The following is a 21741-nucleotide window of genomic DNA, read 5'->3' as shown; positions in this document are numbered from 1 at the left end:
GGGCCCGGCCGTTTCGGAGATCCTGAATCCGCCGTGCCTGGCACCAATGATCGTGCCGCACGCTCAGTCGCTTTTTATTTTATTTTTTTACCTTTTTATTTAACTAGGCAAGTCAGTTAAGAACAAATTCTTATTTTCAATGACTGCCTAGGAACAGTGGGTTAACTGCCTGTTCAGGGGCAGAACGACAGATTTGTACCTTGTCAGCTCGGGGATTCGAGCTTGCAACCTTTCGGTTACTAGACCAACGCTCTAACCACTAGGCTACCCTGCCGCTTAAGTCACTCATTTGACCCATTCTAACATTCAATCAAACAGTAACTTGGATGCCTGTCTGCCTGCTTTGTATAGCAAGCCATGGCCACGGGACTCATTCTGTAGGAGTGATCCATTTTTGTGAACGGGGTGGTCTACCCAATAAACTGTGCTTTGAGTGTATGTACAGGTGACAGTCCTGGTAACTGCCTGCTATTGTGTTTGACATGCAGTACATTTCTGGTGGAGTTCGTCAGAACTCACTATATTATGTGCGAATAGTACATGCATAAATTAATAGTTTAACTGTATATGTGTGAGTTGTTCACATGTACCTGTGTGTATGTCTCAGGATGGATCCACGCTGTGCTGACTCCTGTGGACTGTGTGGCCTTCGGAGGGAATTTCCTACACAGCCTTAACATTGACATGCAGCTCCGGTGAGTTCCTTCACCCCTGCCTCTACCTAAAACAGTCACATCACCTATGGTACTCCGCTTTCCTCAACTGATCTTAGCAACCTCTCTCTCCACATCAAAACTAGAATGCTGTTCGGAAAAATGCTCAAGCAATACATGGCGGCAGGTAGCCTAGCGGTTAGAGCGTTGGGCCAGTATCTTGTCGGTTTGAATCCCTGAGCCGACGTGGCTCTGTTGACGTGCCCTTGTTGCTCCTATAATTCACTCTGGATAAGAGCGTCTGCTAAATTACTAAAATGTACATTTATATTACCATTTTCCAGAATAGAATGATAGTATGTATTCCTACTATACATTCTATTATAAACTGGGTGGTTCCAGCCCTAAATGCTGATTGGCTGACAGCCGTGGTATTTCAGACCGTGTACCACGGGTATGCCAAAACATTTATTTTTACTGCTCTAATTACTCCGCGTTGGGTCGTGTGTAAGAACAGCCCTTAGTCGTGGTATATTGGCCATATTCCACACACCCCTTGGGCCTTATTGCTTAAATACCAAATGTCTAATACCATTCTCTCTGTGTTCTCTTCCAATCAGAGCATATGAAATAGAAAAGAGGTTGAGTACAGCAGACCTGTTCAGGTTTCCAAACTTTGAGACAGTGTGTTGGTATGTTGGCAAGCACCTGCTAGACACATTCAGAGGTGAGGCGCTTCATCATAAATCATTGTTTTTTCCCCACCTCTGCTGAACTGCATTTATTTGGGAAATGTTTGTCAGGAACCATAACTTCTATACTGGTCTACTTTACAGGTCTGCGCGAGAACCGCAGACATCCTGCTTCCTACCTGGTCCACGGAGCCAAGGCCCTCAACAATGCTTTCCGCATGTGGACACGCAAAGAGGTGATTCTTTATTGTAGGCCCCCTTATGAATGCATTAATTAATCCTTTATAGCAGCTACATAAGACATAATAACACCTGTCATAGGCAGTCATAAACATTATGAACAATGGCATGAAGGTGTCATGAAGCTAGTTATATTGGGCGCAGTAGTCTTTGTTTTGTGATGTTTTTGTGCTCTGGCCAGTCGCTGACTGACCACGAGGTGGAGATTCCAGAGACCATCGAGACTCAGCGTCTAGTGAAGGACCTGGCCAAGGAGATACGACTGGTTGAGGTAGGCAGGGGGAAATATTTCATAGAGTACACTGACCGAGCCAAGCTACTGGGCTGGCCTGGTTGTTCGTCCACCATAGAAAATATCTGAGCCTGAGCCAGTATAGTTCAGGTCGCACCTATAGTGTGAGGCACTATCAAATTTCAGTCTGGCTTACTGAGACTACTCCGTCTTCTCCTCTCTGTCACCACAGGACATCTTCCAGCAAGGCCGTCCTGCGGCTCCTTTCACCTCTACACAGGGCTTCCCCACCCCCCTGCCCAAAGCCTCCCCTCTAGCTGTCTCCCAGAGTCCAAGCCGCCCCCCAGGGAGGAAGAGAGGCCCCAAACCCAAGGATATGTCCCCCAGCCCCAAGAAGAAGGGTCAAAAGGGCTTAATGAAAGAGGCAGGCGAGTTGGACCTCCTGGAGATCCACACCAAACATACACTGAAGAAATTCCAATGTGGAAACAAGAAAAACAAGAAGAAGGTTGTTGTTGGACTGATTGTTCAACGGTCCTTTTTACCTCAACATTTCCCTCTCTGGGACAAATAAGGTTGAAAGTCTAAATGTACTTTGGCTCTCAGCCTCACATTGTTAATGTGTATTATAGTGAAATGCTAACATGATTGTGCCATTCCTCTCCTTCTCCAGTTAGAGCTGCCTCAGGAGTTTGCAGGGAAAATGAGCAAGAGCAAACTGAAACTGGTGCTGACCAACGGCAAAATACAGGGGTAAGACTGGGAGGTCAGGAGACTCTTCAGTATCTTCACGCCAAATCTTCATCTCTTTTTTTTTCTCACCCTTTCTCACTTTCTCTGCCTGCCTCGCTCTCTGCCTCTGTCTACCTGCCTCTCTGCCTGCCTCTGTCGGCCTGTCTCTCGCTCTCTCGCTGCCTGCCTGCCTCTCTCTCTCTGGCTGGCTGGCTGCCCCTGCCTCTCTCTCGTACTGTTCTTGCTACATTTCAGTGTCATCCATCCTTATTTCTGCCCACAGGAAGAAGGGAGGTCGTTCAGGCATAAGTAACAGTGCGGGCCGTGCCTCTCAATTCCAGCACCATGCTATGGGAGGGTCTACCTTGTCAGATTTTGAGTCCGAGGACGAACTGCAGATTGATGAAACTCCCCCTCCACGACACAAGGCTGGAGGATCTAGCAAGAAGAAACTCAGTGGTGAGAGAGTACATAATCTAGTTTGAATGTAATATGTAGTGGGGAGCACCTGCTTCATAATATCATTCATTACTAAAGCCTACAACAGTTTTCTGCTCCTGTTGGGGCATTCAGTTCATCCTACTGAGCCTTGAGGAGGAAAGTTTTTAAAGAGTTCTTTGGGTCAGTGAGTGTTATCGTTATTAAATTGTATTGGTCGTATACACACTGCGAGCCAGGCCTAATCGCTCAACATCAATGCCCAACCTCACTAATGCTCTTGTGGCTGAATGGAATCATTCAGCAATGTTCCAACATCTAGTGGAAAGCCTTCCCATAACACTGGAGGCTGTTATAGCATCAAAGGGGCGACCAACTCCATATTAATGGCCATGATATAGAATGAGATGTTAGACGAGCATACTGTTGGTCATGTAGTGTATTGTGCGGGGTAGGTTCTGTCGGTTGGTGGCGCCACAAACTAGAACCCACCTCATGTCTGTATGCCTAGATCGTGGATCTCCCACAGATGGATCGTGAGCTACTAGTAGCTACCAGCCCACCTGTGAGTAGCTCGCCAAGCAATTCTAAAAGTACATGCTATTTTTTTCATGTGTTCCATCATTAACTGTGATAAACATAAAGCTCCCTGATACTATCCAATCAAAGCCACAGTGTCATTATGCCACCCCTGGTTAGCCAAACGTTACACAATATCTGGGGCGGCAGGTAGGCGCGTTGGGCAAGTAACCGAAAGGTTGCTGGATCGAGTTCCCGAGCTGACAAGGTAAACATCTGTCATTCTGCACCTGAGCAAGGCAGTTAACCCACTGTTCTCCGGGCGCCGATGATGTTGTAGGCAGTCCCCCGCACCTCTCTGATTCAGAGGGGTTGGGTTAAATGCAGAAGACACATTTCAGTTGAATGCATTGTTGTACAACTGACCCTCTTTCTTTCCCTTTCCAAATACATTTCCAGCAATATTGTCTGTTTATCACTCTGTATGTACCAGTTAATGGTGCCAATGATGAACAGTCTGGTGGCTAGACAGAAACTATTTTACAATGTTAACTGCAAAGCTGGCTTACCTGACTGAACTAACAATGATTATTGGCCATTGTTTCACAAACTCTGCCATGACTTGTTGCAGCAGTACGCCTCATAGCAGAAACATCGCTAGACTGACACTTTCCTCTCTTGCTAGATGTGCAATTAAAAGGGAATTGCACACAATCGAATGGTCTTCAACATCCATTTTCAGAAATACTAAATATAATTTTTATGGGGCCTGTCATGCCAAATACTGTTTATTAACCATTATTTTACCAGGTATATTGACAGAAAACACATCTCTTCTACATTTACATTTACATTTAAGTCATTTAGCAGACGCTCTTATCCAGAGCGACTTACAAATTGGTGCTTTCACCTTATGACATCCAGTGGAACAGCCACTTTACAATAGTGCATCTAGGTCTTTTAGGGGGGGGGGGGGGGGGGGGGTGTGAGAAGGATTACTTTATCCTATCCTAGGTATTCCTTAAAGTGGTGGGGTTTCAGGTGTCTCCGGAAGGTGGTGATTGACTCCGCTGTCCTGGCGTCGTGAGGGAGTTTGTTCCACCATTGGGGGGGCCAGAGCAGCGAACAGTTTTGACTGGGCTGAGCGGGAACTGTACTTCCTCAGTGGTAGGGAGGCGTGCAGGCCAGAGGTGGATGAACGCAGTGCCCTTGTTTGGGTGTAGGGCCTGATCAGAGCCTGGAGGTACTGAGGTGCCGTTCCCCTCACAGCTCCGTAGGCAAGCACCATGGTCTTGTAGCGGATGCGAGCTTCAACTGGAAGCCAGTGGAGAGAGCGGAGGAGCGGGGTGACGTGAGAGAACTTGGGAAGGTTGAACACCAGACGGGCTGCGGCGTTCTGGATGAGTTGTAGGGGTTTAATGGCACAGGCAGGGAGCCCAGCCAACAGCGAGTTGCAGTAATCCAGACGGGAGATGACAAGTGCCTGGATTAGGACCTGCGCCGCTTCCTGTGTGAGGCAGGGTCGTACTCTGCGGATGTTGTAGAGCATGAACCTACAGGAACGGGCCACCGCCTTGATGTTATTTGAGAACGACAGGGTGTTGTCCAGGATCACGCATAGGTTCTTAGCGCTCTGGGACGAGGACACAATGGAGTTGTCAACCGTGATGGCGAGATCATGGAACGGGCAGTCCTTCCCCGGGAGGAAGAGCAGCTCCGTCTTGCCGAGGTTCAGCTTGAGGTGGTGATCCGTCATCCACACTGATATGTCTGCCAGACATGCAGAGATGCGATTCGCCACCTGGTCATCAGAAGGGGGAAAGGAGAAGATTAATTGTGTGTCGTCTGCATAGCAATGATAGGAGAGACCATGTGAGGTTATGACAGAGCCAAGTGACTTGGTGTATAGCGAGAATAGGAGAGGGCCTAGAACAGAGCCCTGGGGACACCAGTGGTGAGAGCACGTGGTGAGGAGACGGATTCTCGCCACGCCACCTGGTAGGAGCGACCTGTCAGGTAGGACGCAATCCAAGCGTGGGCCGCGCCGGAGATGCTCAACTCGGAGAGGGTGGAGAGGAGGATCTGATGGTTCACAGTATCGAAGGCAGCCGATAGGTCTAGAAGGATGAGAGCAGAGGAGAGAGAGTTAGCTTTAGCAGTGCGGAGCGCCTCCGTGATACAGAGAAGAGCAGTCTCAGTTGAATGACTAGTCTTGAAACCTGACTGATTTGGATCAAGAAGGTCATTCTGAGAGAGATAGCGGGAGAGCTGGCCAAGGACGGCACGTTCAAGGGTTTTGGAGAGAAAAGAAAGAAGGGATACTGGTCTGTAGTTGTTGACATCGGAGGGATCGAGTGTAGGTTTTTCAGAAGGGGTGCAACTCTCGCTCTCTTGAAGACGGAAGGGACGTAGCCAGCGGTCAGGGATGAGTTGATGAGCGAGGTGAGGTAAGGGAGAAGGTCTCCGGAAATGGTCTGGAGAAGAGAGGAGGGGATAGGGTCAAGCGGGCAGGTTGTTGGGCGGCCGGCCGTCACAAGACGCGAGATTTCATCTGGAGAGAGAGGGGAGAAAGAGGTCAGAGGCCAGGGTAGGGCAGTGTGAGCAGAACCAGCGGTGTCGTTTGACTTAGCAAACGAGGATCGGATGTCGTCGACCTTCTTTTCAAAATGGTTGACGAAGTCATCTGCAGAGAGGGAGGAGGGGGAGGAGGATTCAAGAGGGAGGAGAAGGTGGCAAAGAGCTTCCTAGGGTTAGAGGCAGATGCTTGGAATTTAGAGTGGTAGAAAGTGGCTTTAGCAGCAGCGACAGAAGAGGAAAATGTAGAGAGGAGGGAGTGAAAGGATGCCAGGTCCGCAGGGAGGCGAGTTTTCCTCCATTTCCGCTCGGCTGCCCGGATCCCTGTTCTGTGAGCTCGCAATGAGTCGTCGAGCCACGGAGCGGGAGGGGAGGACCGAGCCGGCCTGGAGGATAGGGGACATAGAGAGTCAAAGGATGCAGAAAGGGAGGAGAGGAGGGTTGAGGAGGCAGAATCAGGAGATAGGTTTGAGCAGAGGGAAGAGATGATAGGATGGAAGAGGAGAGAGTAGCGGGGGAGAGAGAGCGAAGGTTGGGACGGCGCGATACCATCCGAGTAGGGGCAGTGTGGGAAGTGTTGGATGAGAGCGAGAGGGAAAAGGATACAAGGTAGTGGTCGGAGACTTGGAGGGGAGTTGCAATGAGGTTAGTGGAAGAACAGCATCTAGTAAAGATGAGGTCGAGCGTATTGCCTGCCTTGTGAGTAGGGGGGGAAGGTTAGAGGGAGAGGTCAAAAGAGGAGAGGAGTGGAAAGAAGGAGGCAGAGAGGAATGAGTCAAAGGTAGACGTGGGGAGGTTAAAGTCGCCCAGAACTGTGAGAGGTGAGCCGTCCTCAGGAAAGGAGCTTATCAAGGCATCAAGCTCATTGATGAACTCTCCGAGGGAACCTGGAGGGCGATAAATGATAAGGATGTTAAGCTTGAAAGGGCTGGTAACTGTGACAGCATGGAATTCAAAGGAGGCGATAGACAGATGGGTAAGGGGAGAAAGAGAGAATGACCACTTGGGAGAGATGAGGATCCCGGTGCCACCACCCCGCTGACCAGAAGCTCTCGGGGTGTGCGAGAACACGTGGGCGGACGAAGAGAGAGCAGTAGGAGTAGCAGTGTTATCTGTGGTGATCCATGTTTCCGTCAGTGCCAAGAAGTCGAGGGACTGGAGGGAGGTGAGCTGAGATGAACTCTGCCTTGTTGGCCGCAGATCGGCAGTTCCAGAGGCTACCGGAGACCTGGAACTCCACGTGGGTCGTGCGCGCTGGGACCACCAGATTAGGGTGGCCGCGGCCACGCGGTGTGGAGCGTTTGTATGGTCTGTGCAGAGAGGAGAGAACAGGGATAGACAGACACATAGTTGACAGGCTACAGAAGAGGCTACGCTAATGCAAAGGAGATTGGAATGACAAGTGGACTACACGTCTCGAATGTTCAGAAAGTTGAGCTTACGTAGCAAGAATCTTATTGACTAAAATGATTAAAAATGATACAGTACTGCTGAAGTAGGCTAGGTGGCAGTGGCTGCGTTGTTGACTTTGTAGGCTAGCTGGCAGTGGCTGCGTTGTTGATTCGGGGGCTAGCTGGCTAGCTAGCAGTGTTGATTACGTTACGTTGCGTTAAAAGAACGACAATAGCTGGCTAGGTAACCTAGAAAATCGCTCTAGACTACACAATTATCTTTGATACAGAGACGGCTATGTAGCTAGCTACGATCAAACAAATCAAACCGTTGTACTGTAATGAAATGAAAATGTGATACTACCTGTGGAGCGAGGCGGAATGCGACCGGGTTGTTGAGTTCTAATCGGTAGACGTTGGCTAGCTGTTGGCTAGCTAGCAGTGTCTCCTACGTTAAGGACGACAAATAGCTGGCTGCGTTGTTGATTCAGGGGCTAGCTGGCTAGCTAGCTAGCAGTGTTGATTACGTTACGTTGCGTTAAAAGAACGACAATAGCTGGCTAGGTAACCTAGAAAATCGCTCTAGACTACACAATTATCTACACAATTATCTTTGATACAGAGACGGCTATGTAGCTAGCTATGTAGACGGTGGGCGTTAGCTAGCTGGCTAGCTGCTGGGCAGATACGTTAGGACGACGAAATACGATAATTACGCAATTATCTTTGATACAAAGACGGCTATGTAGCTAGCTAAGAAGAAATTGCTAAGATTAGACAAATCAAACCGTTGTACTATAATGAAATGTAATGAAATGTAATGAAAAATTATACTACCTGCAGACCGAAGTGCAGACCGAAGTGCGGATGCGACTGCTCGCTCCATCCCCAGGTCCTTTGTGTACAAGAGAAGAATGTGCCTATTTGAAAGCTATATATATGAAGTAGCTTGCGACATGTTTCATTTTTTAAAAGTAGCTCTTGTGCAAGAAAAGGTTGGAGACCCCTGGCCTAGATCGTATTCCATCAGGGCACACTTGGCAACAAAATTAACATTAACAACCCTTGTCCCCTCAGGTCTCCCCCGGAAGCTACCAAGGGCCAAGCCTTGCTCTGACCCCCATCGCATCAGGGAACCCGGAGAGGTTGACTTCGACATTGAAGAGGACTACACAACAGATGAGGAGGAGACCATGACTGTCCATGGAGTGAAGGGTGGAGCCGGGGGCATCCTGGACCTGCTGAAAGCCAGCAAACAGGTGGCAGGGCTGGACTCTGCTCTCAGGTAGGACCTGCCTCGCATTTCCAGACACTTAATCAGCACTCTGAATACATTTTGTTTCAGACCATCATGTATATAAATATTATTTTTTTCGGAAGTCAAGTGGATAATGGAGCCAATGAAATGTGGAAGATGAATGTGTTACTCTTTACTTCCATTAACATTACCGAGAAGCTTGGACGACTTGCATAATCAAAGTTTTTGCAACAGATCTAATTTGAATTCTTACTCAAACTACTTCTCTATCTCTATATACACCCTCCAGTGAGGAAGCGCCAGCCTCTCCCAGCACACGAGAAGCCATTCAGGGCATGCTCTCCATGGCCAACCCTCCCTCTTCCTCCTCTTCTTTGTCATCCTCCTCTTCCTCCCCTCTCTCCGTCTCTGGAGGGCTGTCTGAGGGACTGGGATTAGTCAAAGAGAAAGGAGGGAGAGCCGTGTGGGTGACAGGAGACAATAAGAGCAGAACAGGAAGTGCCTCTAAAGAGAAGACTATGTTCCAGCGTCCCGGGAAACGGCCTGTCAAGCGGCCGGTCCGTCACCTTAGTGATGAGGAGAGCACAGATGAGCAGGAGACTCTTGGCACCTGTTTTAAAGACGCAGAGTATGGTGAGTCATAGGCTGTGTGCTTCCATATGACACCCTAGTCCCTATATAATGTACTACTATTAACCAGGCAAGTCATAGGAGGAAGGAGCACTGCTGCCCCGGAGGCTGTTGCCCTCGCCCTGGGGCCATTCATTTTGGAATGGTCTCAAATAGGGCTGTGGTGGTCATAACATTTTGTCAGCTGGTAGTTTTCTTGCAAATGACTGCCGGTCTCACAGTAATTGACCGTTAATTAACATGTTTACGTTCTCCAGGCTTCCACGCATACAAGCTGCGCCTTTGGAATATCTAGATTTCATTTTTTTTTTTATAAAAATAATTTTAATATAGCCAACACATCACAATAATATCCATTATTTGGGAGGGTAAACGAGAGACTCTCCTCCTCCTCTGCTTTTGTGGTAAGTAATTAAGGTGATATCTAATCAATTGAAGATGGAATTAAAATGACAGGATTAAATGAGAAAGAAAAGGTAGCCTCCTATTCTGGTTCTGAAATTAACGGAGTTGTTGTGTGTACTGTAGGACGGTGAGAAGCACAACGTTATGGCTAGCCTCTATTAGCCTAGTTTCTCTCAGGTTGATTCAGTCAAGACGGGTAGGCCAACTATGTAATCCGATGGTATGATAAATAACTGGCAAGAAGCGAGTCTAGTGACAGATAAGGGGTTGGGTCTCCCTCTGCCTGCTCCGAGCCTCCAGTGCATAAGCGGCTTGTGGATTTCAAGTTTGGGGAAGCTTATTTTCACCATTAAAAATGTACCTTTTATAATAAAGCATTCCGTGCATCATCACATTTGCAAACTTATGTAAGAGAGCTTCTATTCCTAATGTGATGATTCAATTTGATAGTCATAGTAATATAACTCAATCAATGTTCGCAAAAGAGACCACTGTTCAATGCAGCGAATAGTGGCTTAAAGTAGGCTAGGCTATATCAGATACATTTCTCCTTTTCTTTCCTCAGGGAAATGTTATAAACACATTTCATGCAATTCCACTATACTTTATTTGTCTGAAGACATTAGCACAATCTTTTTTTAAGAGGACAGACATTTTTAAGGTAGGCTACTTTGCTGACTGACAACAGATCAATAAAAATGATGTTCTGATCCATGTAATCGGCCTTCAAAAAGGGGACACATACAATATGACGTCCATCTAACCTGGAGGAGGAAATTATTGTCCAGAAACAAACAAACGTGGTACTGACCCAATGAGAGACAGTGAATTTGCACATTCACCAGGGATATGGCCCATGTTCTCCGCTAGTGCCAGTAAGATAGGCTACTGTTTGCTCAAGTTGAGCATTTTGATAACTAAAAGACAGATTGGAATCTTTTCATTGCCGTCTCTTTATAGCAATAGCCATTTGCTTTCCAAAAATGTTACCACAATTTGTATTTAAAAAAAAAAATATTGCAATATGCCTGGCTGGGTCTCTGTTTTTCACTGACAGTCACAACTCAACAATATACTTTCATATATATATATATATATATACACACACACTCTTGCACTCACTCACAACATTACCGAAAGTATGTGGACACCTGCTTGTCAAACATCTCCTCCTTCCAAAATTATGGGCATTAATATGGAGTTGGTCTCCCCTTTGCTGCTATAACAGCCTCCACTCTAATGGTAAGGATTTCCACTAGATGTTGGAACATTGCTGCAGGGACTTGATTCCATTTAGTCTCACACACACGCCACTCTATCAACCACCAGGATGCGTCAACCACCATTCCTGTGATTGGTAGATGGCAGGTTGATTGGTGGGCCGGACACCACGAACACTGGGTACTGGTAAATACAATACAACACAACCAACTAACACATAACACACAGCTCTCTGTGCGGGTCGCTAGAATATTGTGGGCGCTCCTTATTTATCAAAGTTTGTATGAAAGAAACTCATAGCTGTATTTGCGTTTCATTGACGATTGGGCTCAGTCAGAATTTGTGGCTAGCATTAGTACATTTGATTACAGTGGTGAGTGAGAATGACAATTCAGTGGCTAACGCATCATCTGTTGCTGAACGACAGCGCCTCATAGAGTGCTCTTCAAGAAAACTGCATTAAAAATATCCAGTAAACCGCAAAGCACCCGGGCATCTCCCACCTGCGCAGCTGCCAAGCTAAGCAGAGAGCGCCCTGAACCGAGAGCGCAGTTGCACTTGGCCAAATAAATTCCTGTAATTTATGCATTTACACTGACACTTCGCGACCCATCATTAACAGGGTCATGACAAGGGCGGGCCCTGTACCTTCTGCCGCGCTAGGCGAGACAAACATGCAGTTGTGGTGTGTTGATTGGGGAAAACATGTTGGCTGAAAAAGTCTCAAAATAAAGGTGTATAATGAAATTAGAAGTTTCAGAGAATAGTGTAAAATAAGCTTTGTCGATGACCCAGCCTTAACGAATTTTGTTTATTTACACATCGAATTTGATTGTCCAACATCAGTTTCAGCATTTATTTATTTTCACCGCCTAGTGGTCTCTTTCCTCTGCTGTGGTGTTGCATTGCAGTCAGCGATTGTTTTCTCCATGGTCCTGGAATCAAATCATCTGTTTGCTTGGACACCAGCCTGATCTCCAGCTCCTTCCACCTCTGGAAACTATTGAGGTGGCACAGATTCTTCCAGTCCCTTTTCCATCCCTGACCAGTGCAGATTTGCACTCGTGTGAAATAAGTTTTCAGCAAAAACAAAAGGCTGCATCGTTTTGCTTGGAATAGACAAGCCATGGTCTCTACTCTCTCCCAGTTCGCCATCCTCCTATTGAAGTGGGCCACCGAAAACTTTAGTTGCCCCTCTAATCTTGGGAAATTCCCCTCATCCTGATGTGACCCAGCCTGCACGAACATACCCCATAAAGATCCATTCATATATTTTGGCCACTCTCTGGAATCTTATGTTTTTTGCCCTGCGAAGACCCTACTAGATTGGACCCGGACTCAGATTCGTCGCTCCCCATCGCTGATGACTGCTGCTGCTGCTGAATCCGACTCCCAGACAAAAACACAAGTTCCCAGTGAGTGGCCAATATATGAATGGATCTTTACGGGATATGTTCGTGCAGGCTGGGACACATCGGGATAAGGAGGGGAATCTCGGTGAATGAATAGCCTGGCCTCATAGGCTTGTCATTCTCCACACCTGCTGATGGACATTGCTGCACACTGAGATTTCACCAGCGAATTTCTTTGGTTTAGAGATTGTGCCTCCTCTATTATTATTTATTTTTTAATATTCGCTTCCTGATAGTTTCTTAAACATGGTAGCAAATTGTTTCAAATCTCTATAGCTCACTTTTAGCAAAAATTATATCCACTAGGTAGTAGCTATCTAACATTAACAGGCTAGGTTAGGCTATTGCCTTAATCACTAATCGTCTTCATCACACACAAACATAAAAAATAAAATTAATTGGCAGATTCATTTTTATTAATGTTTCACAATTGGATAATCCCATATAAACACACATCACCATAGCTACGAAGGATAGTGGGAGTGAACTTCGGGAGAATGCGGTGGGGGCGGGAACTGCAGCAACGATATGAACTGGTGTCTGGGGTGCCACCGGCGGTGTAGGAGCTGATCAGGGGCGCCGGCGGGTGGCAGCCAATTGTCAAAATGCAGCCCCAAATTCAAGTGCCGCCACAGGCGGCTGCCTAATCTTGCCCGATGGGAGGCCCTGGTCGCGACCAATACTTTAAAAAAGGCTGGATTAGGGGGACAATAGAGCGCCAAGTACCAGGCCATTAGCAAGGTTGGTAGGCTACTCCTCAACACCGTACCTTTGCACAGTTTTGGATGGGATTACCGTGACCAACGGTCAAAGGGAATTTGACTGAGGTCATGACTCCTGACTGCCAGTGTGGCAGTAATATGTCACCGCAACAGCCTTAGTCTCAAATATGCACACTCTGCCTAACTGGTTCCCAGGCGAGCTAAAAACGAACGCACAAACATTTTAGCTTGTCTAAATCATAATCCAATCAGGGCACTATGGATAATTAACTAAATGTGAATGATCCAATGATGTCAGTCATTATCCTTGACTGTCTGTGTTTTCAGTCTATCCGTCCTTAGAGTCTGATGAGGAGGACCAGGTCAAGAGGAAGAGGAACTGGGGCGACACTCCTTGGAGCCCCAAAGGTACTCATTACTGAAGTCCCTGAATGTTGGACTGTGGACATATTTCATCACCAAATCGGCAAAGGAAATGTGTTGATACTTAGTTGAACATTTTAACCATTTGGTAGGGGGATTTGATTAATTCCACTAAAATCTTCTCTTGTTCCCTCAGCCCGGGTGACCCCCACCCTGCCCAAACAGGAGCGCCCAGTAAGGGATGGGGCCAGAGTGGCGTCTGTGGAGACTGGCCTCGCTGCAGCTGCTGCCAAACTGGCACAACAGGTGATAGGAGGGGACATATGTTGGAGGAGGATCTACTTTTAGCAATAAACAAGCTTTTTAAATTGAATTACATTGTCCAAGTGTTGCTGTATCTCCTCTCCACTTCTGCGGGCAGTTTGGGACAAGTTAAAGTTCTGAGAGAGGAAGGGCAGTTGGCGGTAGTGCCTATTTTATAAAATCTTATAGGCATTCAAATAGATATGACAACCATCACAGACATGTTTTCTTTCAACTGTCAATTGAGAGTCAAATGTCAAAATGCCATGCTCCAAGGAACTAGGGAAGCTGAGTGCGTGTCAACTGTTTTGTTTGTTTATTCATCCAGGAGATCCAGAAACCCACCAAGAGGAAATACACCAAAAAGCCCCGCCCTGTTGCCCCACCACAGCCCCCTCGGGCTGAGCCGTCTCCTCCCTCCCCCGCTCCGGCCCCGGAGCCTCCCACCCCTGACTTCAGCCCTGAGCGGAGGATGGAGTGCTACTCTGCCAGCCTACTGGACCATGAGTACACGGCAGGCCCTGGCCCGTTCGGTCCTGGAGGCCCCAGAGGGAGTGCTGCTATGGCTCCTGGGGTGTTCCTCACCTCCAGACGACCCTCCCTCTCCCCCAGAACAGCAGCACTTACTCCCCCTCTACAGCCTCCCCCACTGGGCTAGCCAGCCCCGGCAGCGCTGGAGCTGGTGGCGGTAAGTACACATCACAGCACATAGGCATGAGTTGTGTTCATTAGGGCACGCAATGGAAAACGTTTCAAAGCATTTTGCAATGGAAAATTATTATTATATGTCCAGATAGTCCCTCCCTGTATGTCTGTTTTCTTCCATTTGGTGTCTAATGAGCAAGACCCTGCACATTGACATTCACAAATGTGACAAACTATTTTCTTACCCATTGCTTCCTTCCTTCCTTCATCTCAGGGAAACGTCCAAAGAAAGGACTTGCAACAGCAAAACAGAGACTAGGAAAGATTCTGAAAATACACCGCAATGGGAAGCTTCTCCTGTGAGATGCTTTCGGAGATATGGATGGAGAAAGATTTTTAGGAATGATTCTCGGAGGAAAGATGGATGCAATTTTAAAGAGGACTTAAAGGACGTGACTGCTTTAAGAGACTGTGTTTATTTTGTTCTATAATTCAACTTTTGTTCATCTGGTGTCCTCACCTAAACCTGTCATCCACTCATGTTCCACCCTATACCCCTTCCCAGTCCCATTTAATAATTAATCATTGCTTGAATCTATATAGCGCTTTTCTAGCGCTGAAATATTCACATTCTGCTTTGTTACTCTGTTTCACATTTGGGATTATTCATACCTTCATATGAATATATTGAGAAGCATCTCAACATTTAGTTGGTCATGCACTCCTCAGATCAATGGAAAACATATGGTCAATCATCAATCAAACCATTTAACTTACATGAAGGAATCATGTATTCATCAAATTGGCAATGAAAAATGTCAAATCTATTTTAGTTACGTTATATGACCCATTCTTCCTTTGACGTGGGTCTCCTTTTAATGTGCACAAGCGCGCATGATTGAAGGCAATGGGGGGAATGTTTTAAATGGGAAATAATGCATTTCCTGACAATTCAGTCAAATGGGATTTTGAGTTCGTTTTTAGTTTGGGATTATTTATTTTCAAATAGCTTTTGTATTTATTTTGTGGTAGTAGGAATGCTTGCCTTTCCAGTTCTGTGTTGTCATCCATGTTCTCACCTCACTTTCAACACAAGTTCACACCATCTTTTGTATTTATTTTGTGGTAGTAGGAATGCTTGCCTTTCCAGTTCTGTGTTGTCATCCATGTTCTCACCTCACTTTCAACACAAGTTCACACCATCTTTTGTATTTATTTGACTAATCTAGGTTATTCCTTTTATTCACCCTGGGTTTTTTTCCCCATGTACATAGCAAGCAAACCTTTTTAAAGGCACAGTGCAGTCAAATGTATTTTTTTTCTGTGTTTTTATATATATTTTCACACTGAGGTTGGAATAATATTGTGAAAATTATGATTATTCCCTTTTAGTGTACAAGCTGTTTGAAAAGTCAACCTGGAATTTCAGCCTGTTTTAGTCGGATGGAGTATTGGTCTGCCTGGTGACTAAATTAGTTAATAGACCAATAAGAAAGAGTTCCAAACCACTGACAATAACAGTTTTCCCCTCCCCACTCAGACCACTCCCAGACAGTCCGAGGAAAATTGTTACTTGAGAAATTGCTCTTTTGCTAAAAAAAACAACTTATTTTTGTACCTTTTTTAAAAAAAATATTTAAAAAACCATGAGGTAATTCATTGTTTCCCAGAAAATATTTTATATTGAGAACAGCAACATTGGACATTTTTAATTATGTGAAACCTGTCAAGAGTTTTCACTTCAGTTTTTTGATTCTATTCATTTAACAGATTGGTACCTAGGCTACATTTAACTCACATCTGGATGAAGTTGTGTTTTTAGATGTGTATATTTTTGAATTGATATATCCATCCGGTCCATTAGTACTGTTATGACATGAACAGTCTGGTTCCTAATCATTTTCCAATCCACCATGGTTTGTAATTCAAGTCTTTAGTATTATACACTTGAGCCAGCAGTTGTAGAATGCATCCCAAATGGTGCCCTATTCTCTAGTGCACAATTTTTGACCAGGGCCCATTTGAGTAGCATACGATTTCAGGAATAGGGTGCTGTTTGGGACGGAGACGTAGAATGTGTTTTATTTAAAGAACGTGCTACACATTTAGACATGCAGAGTTGTAGTTTTATCTAAGGATATTGAAGTCGGGAAGCTATGGATTTGATAATGATTCCGAAATGTACATAATTGTTTGAATTTTGTTTTTATATAGTTCAAAGGAAGTATTTCTTAACATACCTTGTATAAAATAAATGTCATTTGGAGAACTGTATGCAATAGTCTAAAGTATTGTTTTTTTTATTTGTATGCAGTAATAATTGTCATTCTGTTTTAGTTGGTTGTGTTATAATTAAGCAATAAGGCCCGAGGGGGTGTTGTATATGGCCAATATACCACTGCAAAGGGCTGTTCTTAAGCATGACGCGACGTAGAGTAGCCGCGGTATATAGTTCATATACTACAAACCCACAAGGTGCCTTATTGCTATTATAAACTGGTTACCAATGTAATTAGAGCACTAAAAATACATGTTTTGCCATACCTGTGGTATATAGTCTGATATACCATGGCTGTCAGCCAATCAGCATTCAGGACTCGAACCACCCAATGTATAATGGCAGTAAGGCACCTCGGGGGGTGTGTGGTCTCAATGGCCAATATACCACGACCAAGGGCTGTTCTTATGCACGATGCAACGCGGAGTGCCTGGACACAGCCCTTAGCCGTGGTATATTGGCCATATACCATAAACGCCCGAGGTGCCTTATTGCTATTATAAACAGGTTACCAATGTAATTAGAACAGTAAAGTTATTTTTAATTTCTTTGTCATACCTGTGGTATAGTCTGATATATCTTGGCTTTCAGCCAATCTGCATTTAGGGCTGGAACCACCCAGTTTATAATGAAGTTTGTTCTCAGTAGCTCTGCTCTTATTGTTTTATCTGTTTCCCTTATGTTATCATTTAGTGTTAATAATATTTACTCTTGTCAATGTATCTGTTAGATGTGAAACGCATTGACCTAGAGGAGATATACTTTCCTTTTCTTATTATTTGTGTGGCCTGCAGTTGTTCACCAGTACCAAAAAGGCCCTGTACTCACTCATGTTGGTTGTACTACTGATGTACGCATTTTAACAGAATGGTTGTGTGATATACAACAAAGTTTCTCCACATCACTTCTGTAATCATTTTTGTGCTAAAAAAAAAACCTTTTGTACCACAACAGTTGTGTGAAATGTGTTGTACATCATTTGTACAACCTGAGTATACAAGACCAAATAGTACAACCTTTTTATTGGGCCAGTACTGTTTCATTGTTTGTTTTACTACTCTTTTCTCTGCAGTTGACCCCTGTCTTAAACCATACCTGGGTTAAAACACTATTTGAAATCATTCAAAATACTGTGCTGTGCGTTTCAATGTCGCCACCATCTGTCCAGCTATGAAGCAAAATAGCTGTGCTCGATTGAGCTTGCCTGTTGCAGTGAAACCAATAGAAGTCCCACCAGACCTGTCACTCCAGGCAGGCTGAAGCAAACGCTTAAAGTATTTGAACCATTAGAAAGTGTTTCAACTCAGATCTGTCTTCTACCAGTTTAAAAGCTTCATCGCTGGACAGATTGTGGCGACACTGAAACGCACATCAATCTCAACTGTATGTTCAAGATTAATGGTTCTGACTGCTATTATTGTAATTGATATTAAAACAAGGAACATTTTGCATTGTATTAAAAACCAATTCTTTACATGTAGTTGGACGTACATTTTTTTTCCTCTTCCTATAGCATTTCTACCAAGGACTTTCAGAGGGTGTGTCTGCACCATCCCTTATTCTTTATCATTGCAAAGGAAGGCATTTTGATTTTGGATTTTTTTTAAATAAGTATATAACTGAGCCATTGCGATTTTCTATTGCGATGGTTTATTAGTGTGGAACAATTTCTCATGGTTTTATTGTGTATCTATATTGTGCTTATTAGGTAATGGTGATAATTACATTTACACAAGCTGTAGAAAAATATCACAATCACATTTTAAAATGATTTCAATAGCATTTGTATTCCATGTACTGATTTAAATGTTAGGTGATTATCCATCTGGTTTTCAGAGAGCTTGAATTTTCATATTATGCGGAATTAAATCATATACGTTCAAAGCTCAGTCGTATGTTTCCATGTGATTGTCAGACTCTTCATAATTATTGAGGAATTGTTTCTAAGACCGGTCTCAAGTTGGCAACCCGAGGGCTGCTGGGCTCATATTCACAAAGTGTGCTGATTTAAGTTTCTCCTGTCCCATATAATCTTATCTAAAAGGCTAAACTGATCCTATATCAGCACTAAGGTACCATTTCCTGTCGTTGTGCCCTTGAGCAAGGGACTTACTCTCCAAACTGCTCTCCATCCAGAGGTGCTGCTCTGTGGCTGACCCTGTAAGTCATAGTGTGTGTGTCACAAGATGGGCAATAAAGTAACTATTTGATTCTAAAGATTTATTCAATAAGGCCCAGTGCAGTCATAAATAAGATTTTAGTGTCCTCAGAAAGTATTCATACCCCTTGACTTATTCCACATTTGTTACAGACTGAATTCAAAATTGATTAAATAGCTGTCTTTTCTCTCACCTATCTACACACGAAAACATTTCAATTTAGTACATTTTACATACAGGCTGTAAAACAACCAAACGCAGAAAAAGTATAGGGGTGTGAATACTTTCTGAAGGCACTGTATTTATATTTCAATACTATGATGTGATAATCCTGTGAAATAATGAAACTTATGATAATGCCCTTTTTAATATAAGAGCTGTTTTAAAAAGATCGCCTGATATTTCAGCCTGTTTTGGTGGGGAATTTTGGTTTTAAAAAACAGCGTTCCAAACATTTTCATGCGAATATAAAATATGCGCATTTTCCATCAATTTCACTTGTTGCGGAGAAAAGTCTGCGTGAAGAAGTAGGGAAGCACAACTTTTGCGGTTAAATTCCCATGTACCAAATAAAAAATACAAGTTAACTCTACTGATTGTTTTGTCACTAAAATGTTGCATAAGGAAGCCTGCATCTAGTGACCGTAGCATACGTGTACGTATGTAGTGCAGGACCAAATCGGAGAGATAGGTAGGAAAGTCCATGTAAAGCTTTGTATTTATTTTTCCATCTGGGATTTTAGAACTACTTTAAATGAGGTCTGTGTTTCGTGTGGATTTATCTTGGTTAGACGTTTTGATAACTGCCAAAAATCTCTCTCGGACAAGGTCACTTTTATCAATAATTAGCATTGCAAATGTTTTTAAAGAAAATATTGGCGAATATATCGATACAACTCACCTTGTCCGAGAGAATTACACAGCTATCAAAACATCACGCTAAGGTAAGCCTACACCAAATACACAATTAAATTGTTTAAAATGATTCACAATGTGAAAAATGAATGGAACCATTTCCAGCCATTTATTGGTATTTTGACACGTACTCTGTGGCGGACTATAGGACAGGCACCCCCAAGTGTCTGACCAACTCTGCTGTGTAGCAACCTAGCGGTGCCAAAAGCCCTGGTCTGTTCTTCGTCGATGAGGTTTATCGGCGGTTGGCATTCCATTAATGTTGCATTACCGCCACCTACTAGACTGCTTTACGTTGCTTTAAAAAAATATCCCACCATCTACCACTACACTCACAAAAATAAAGAAAGAAATCAAATGATAAAGAATAACACCACCCTACTCCACTATTTAAATCTATGTAAATCTATTTCGTCCTACCTAGGGTTGCACATTTTGGGGAATATTCAGAGAAGGGAATGAACAGGAATATATGCAAATTAATATTAATATCATTTAAATGTAGATGTTTTTTTGCATTGGATATATTTATCATATATGGAGGCAGAAACATAAACCTTTATCATAAGTAGACATAATTGCAAATGATTAAATCCTTACAATAGAAATGTAAAAAACAATTTAGTTATGAATTGAACATTAATTAAATGAGTTGACTCTTCACTTGAGATGATTTAACTGAAAAAAAAAGAAAGGGAATATTGAATGATCCCCAATGATCCATCGCATCTCCCAAAAACATTTTTCAACATACATGGTAAAATGGAACCAATATACACAGGCAGTTAGGAAAGCAATGGCTAGCTTTCTCAAACAGAAATTTGCATCCTGTAGCACAAACTCCAAAAAGTTCTAGGACACTGTAAAGTCCATGGAGAATAAGAGCACCTCCTCCCAGCTGCCCACTGCACTGAGGCTAGGAAACACTGTCACCGCCAAGAAATCTATGATAATTGAGAATTTTAATAAGCATTTTTCTACGGCTGGCCATGCTTTCCACCTGGCTACCCCTACCCCGGTCAACAGCCCTGTAGCCCCCACAGCAACTCTGTGGTCATCCCCCTCTTCAAAGGAGGAGACACTCTAGACCCAAACTGCTACAGACCTATATCTATCCTACCCTGCCTTTCTAAGGTCTTCGAAAGCCCAATTAACAAACAGATCACCAACCATTTCGAATCGCACAGTACCTTCTCCGCTATGCAATCTAGTTTCCGAGCTGGTCATGGGTGCACCTCAGCCACGCTCAAGGTCCTAAACAATATCATAACCGCCATCGATAAGAGACAATACTGTGCAGCTCTATTCATCGACCTGGCCAAGGCTTTCGACTCTGTCAATCACCACATTCTTATCGGCAAACTCAACAGCCTAGGTTTCTCAAATGACTACCTCGCCTGGTTCACCAACTACTTCTCCGACAGAGTTTAGTGCGTCAAATCGGAGGGCCTGTTGTCCAGACCTCTGACAGTCTCTATGGGGGTACCACAGGGTTCAATCCTCGGGCCGACTCTTCTCTTTATACATCAATGGATGTCGCTCTTGCTGCTGGTGATTCTCTGATCCACCTCTACGCAGACGACACCATTCTGTATACATCTGGCCCTTCTTTGGACACTGTGTTAACTAACCTCCAGACGAGCTTCAATGCCAAACAACACTCCTTCCGTGGCCTCCAACTGCTCTTAAATGCAAGTAAAACGAAATGCATGCTATTCAACTGATCGATGCCCACACCTGCCTGCCCGTCCAGCATCACTACTCTGGACGGTTCTGGCTTAGAATATGTGGACAACTACAAATACCTAGGTGTCTGGTTAGACTATAAACTCCTTCCAAACTCACATTAAGCATCTCCAATCCAAAATTAAATCTAGAATCGGCTTCCTATTTCGCAACAAAGCATCCTTCACTCATGCTGCCAAATATACCCTCGTAAAACTGACCATCCTACCAATC

At 44.3% G+C, this 21741-nt stretch overlaps 1 protein-coding gene across 1 annotated transcript in view; it reads left to right on the top strand.

The window, feature by feature from the left end:
- LOC115132508 (histone lysine demethylase PHF8-like) overlaps nucleotides 1-18182 on the top strand; it is a 31925-nt gene extending 13743 nt beyond the window's left edge. The window contains 14 exon segments of the mRNA XM_029665232.2: nucleotides 608-695; nucleotides 1274-1380; nucleotides 1490-1581; nucleotides 1767-1856; nucleotides 2050-2325; nucleotides 2491-2570; nucleotides 2833-3008; nucleotides 8549-8756; nucleotides 9019-9362; nucleotides 13447-13527; nucleotides 13679-13788; nucleotides 14114-14387; nucleotides 14390-14473; nucleotides 14705-18182. Of these exon segments, the coding sequence (XP_029521092.2) occupies nucleotides 608-695; nucleotides 1274-1380; nucleotides 1490-1581; nucleotides 1767-1856; nucleotides 2050-2325; nucleotides 2491-2570; nucleotides 2833-3008; nucleotides 8549-8756; nucleotides 9019-9362; nucleotides 13447-13527; nucleotides 13679-13788; nucleotides 14114-14387; nucleotides 14390-14473; nucleotides 14705-14793 (2099 nt within the window). The 3' untranslated portion in view covers nucleotides 14794-18182.
- The last annotated feature ends 3559 nt before the right edge of the window (nucleotides 18183-21741 follow it).

This window comes from Oncorhynchus nerka, linkage group LG7, assembly GCF_034236695.1.
Source record: "Oncorhynchus nerka isolate Pitt River linkage group LG7, Oner_Uvic_2.0, whole genome shotgun sequence".
Lineage (NCBI taxonomy): Eukaryota > Metazoa > Chordata > Actinopteri > Salmoniformes > Salmonidae > Oncorhynchus > Oncorhynchus nerka.
The sequence above is the reverse complement of the archived record's forward strand: the minus strand, read 5'-3'. Positions and strand labels throughout refer to the sequence as shown.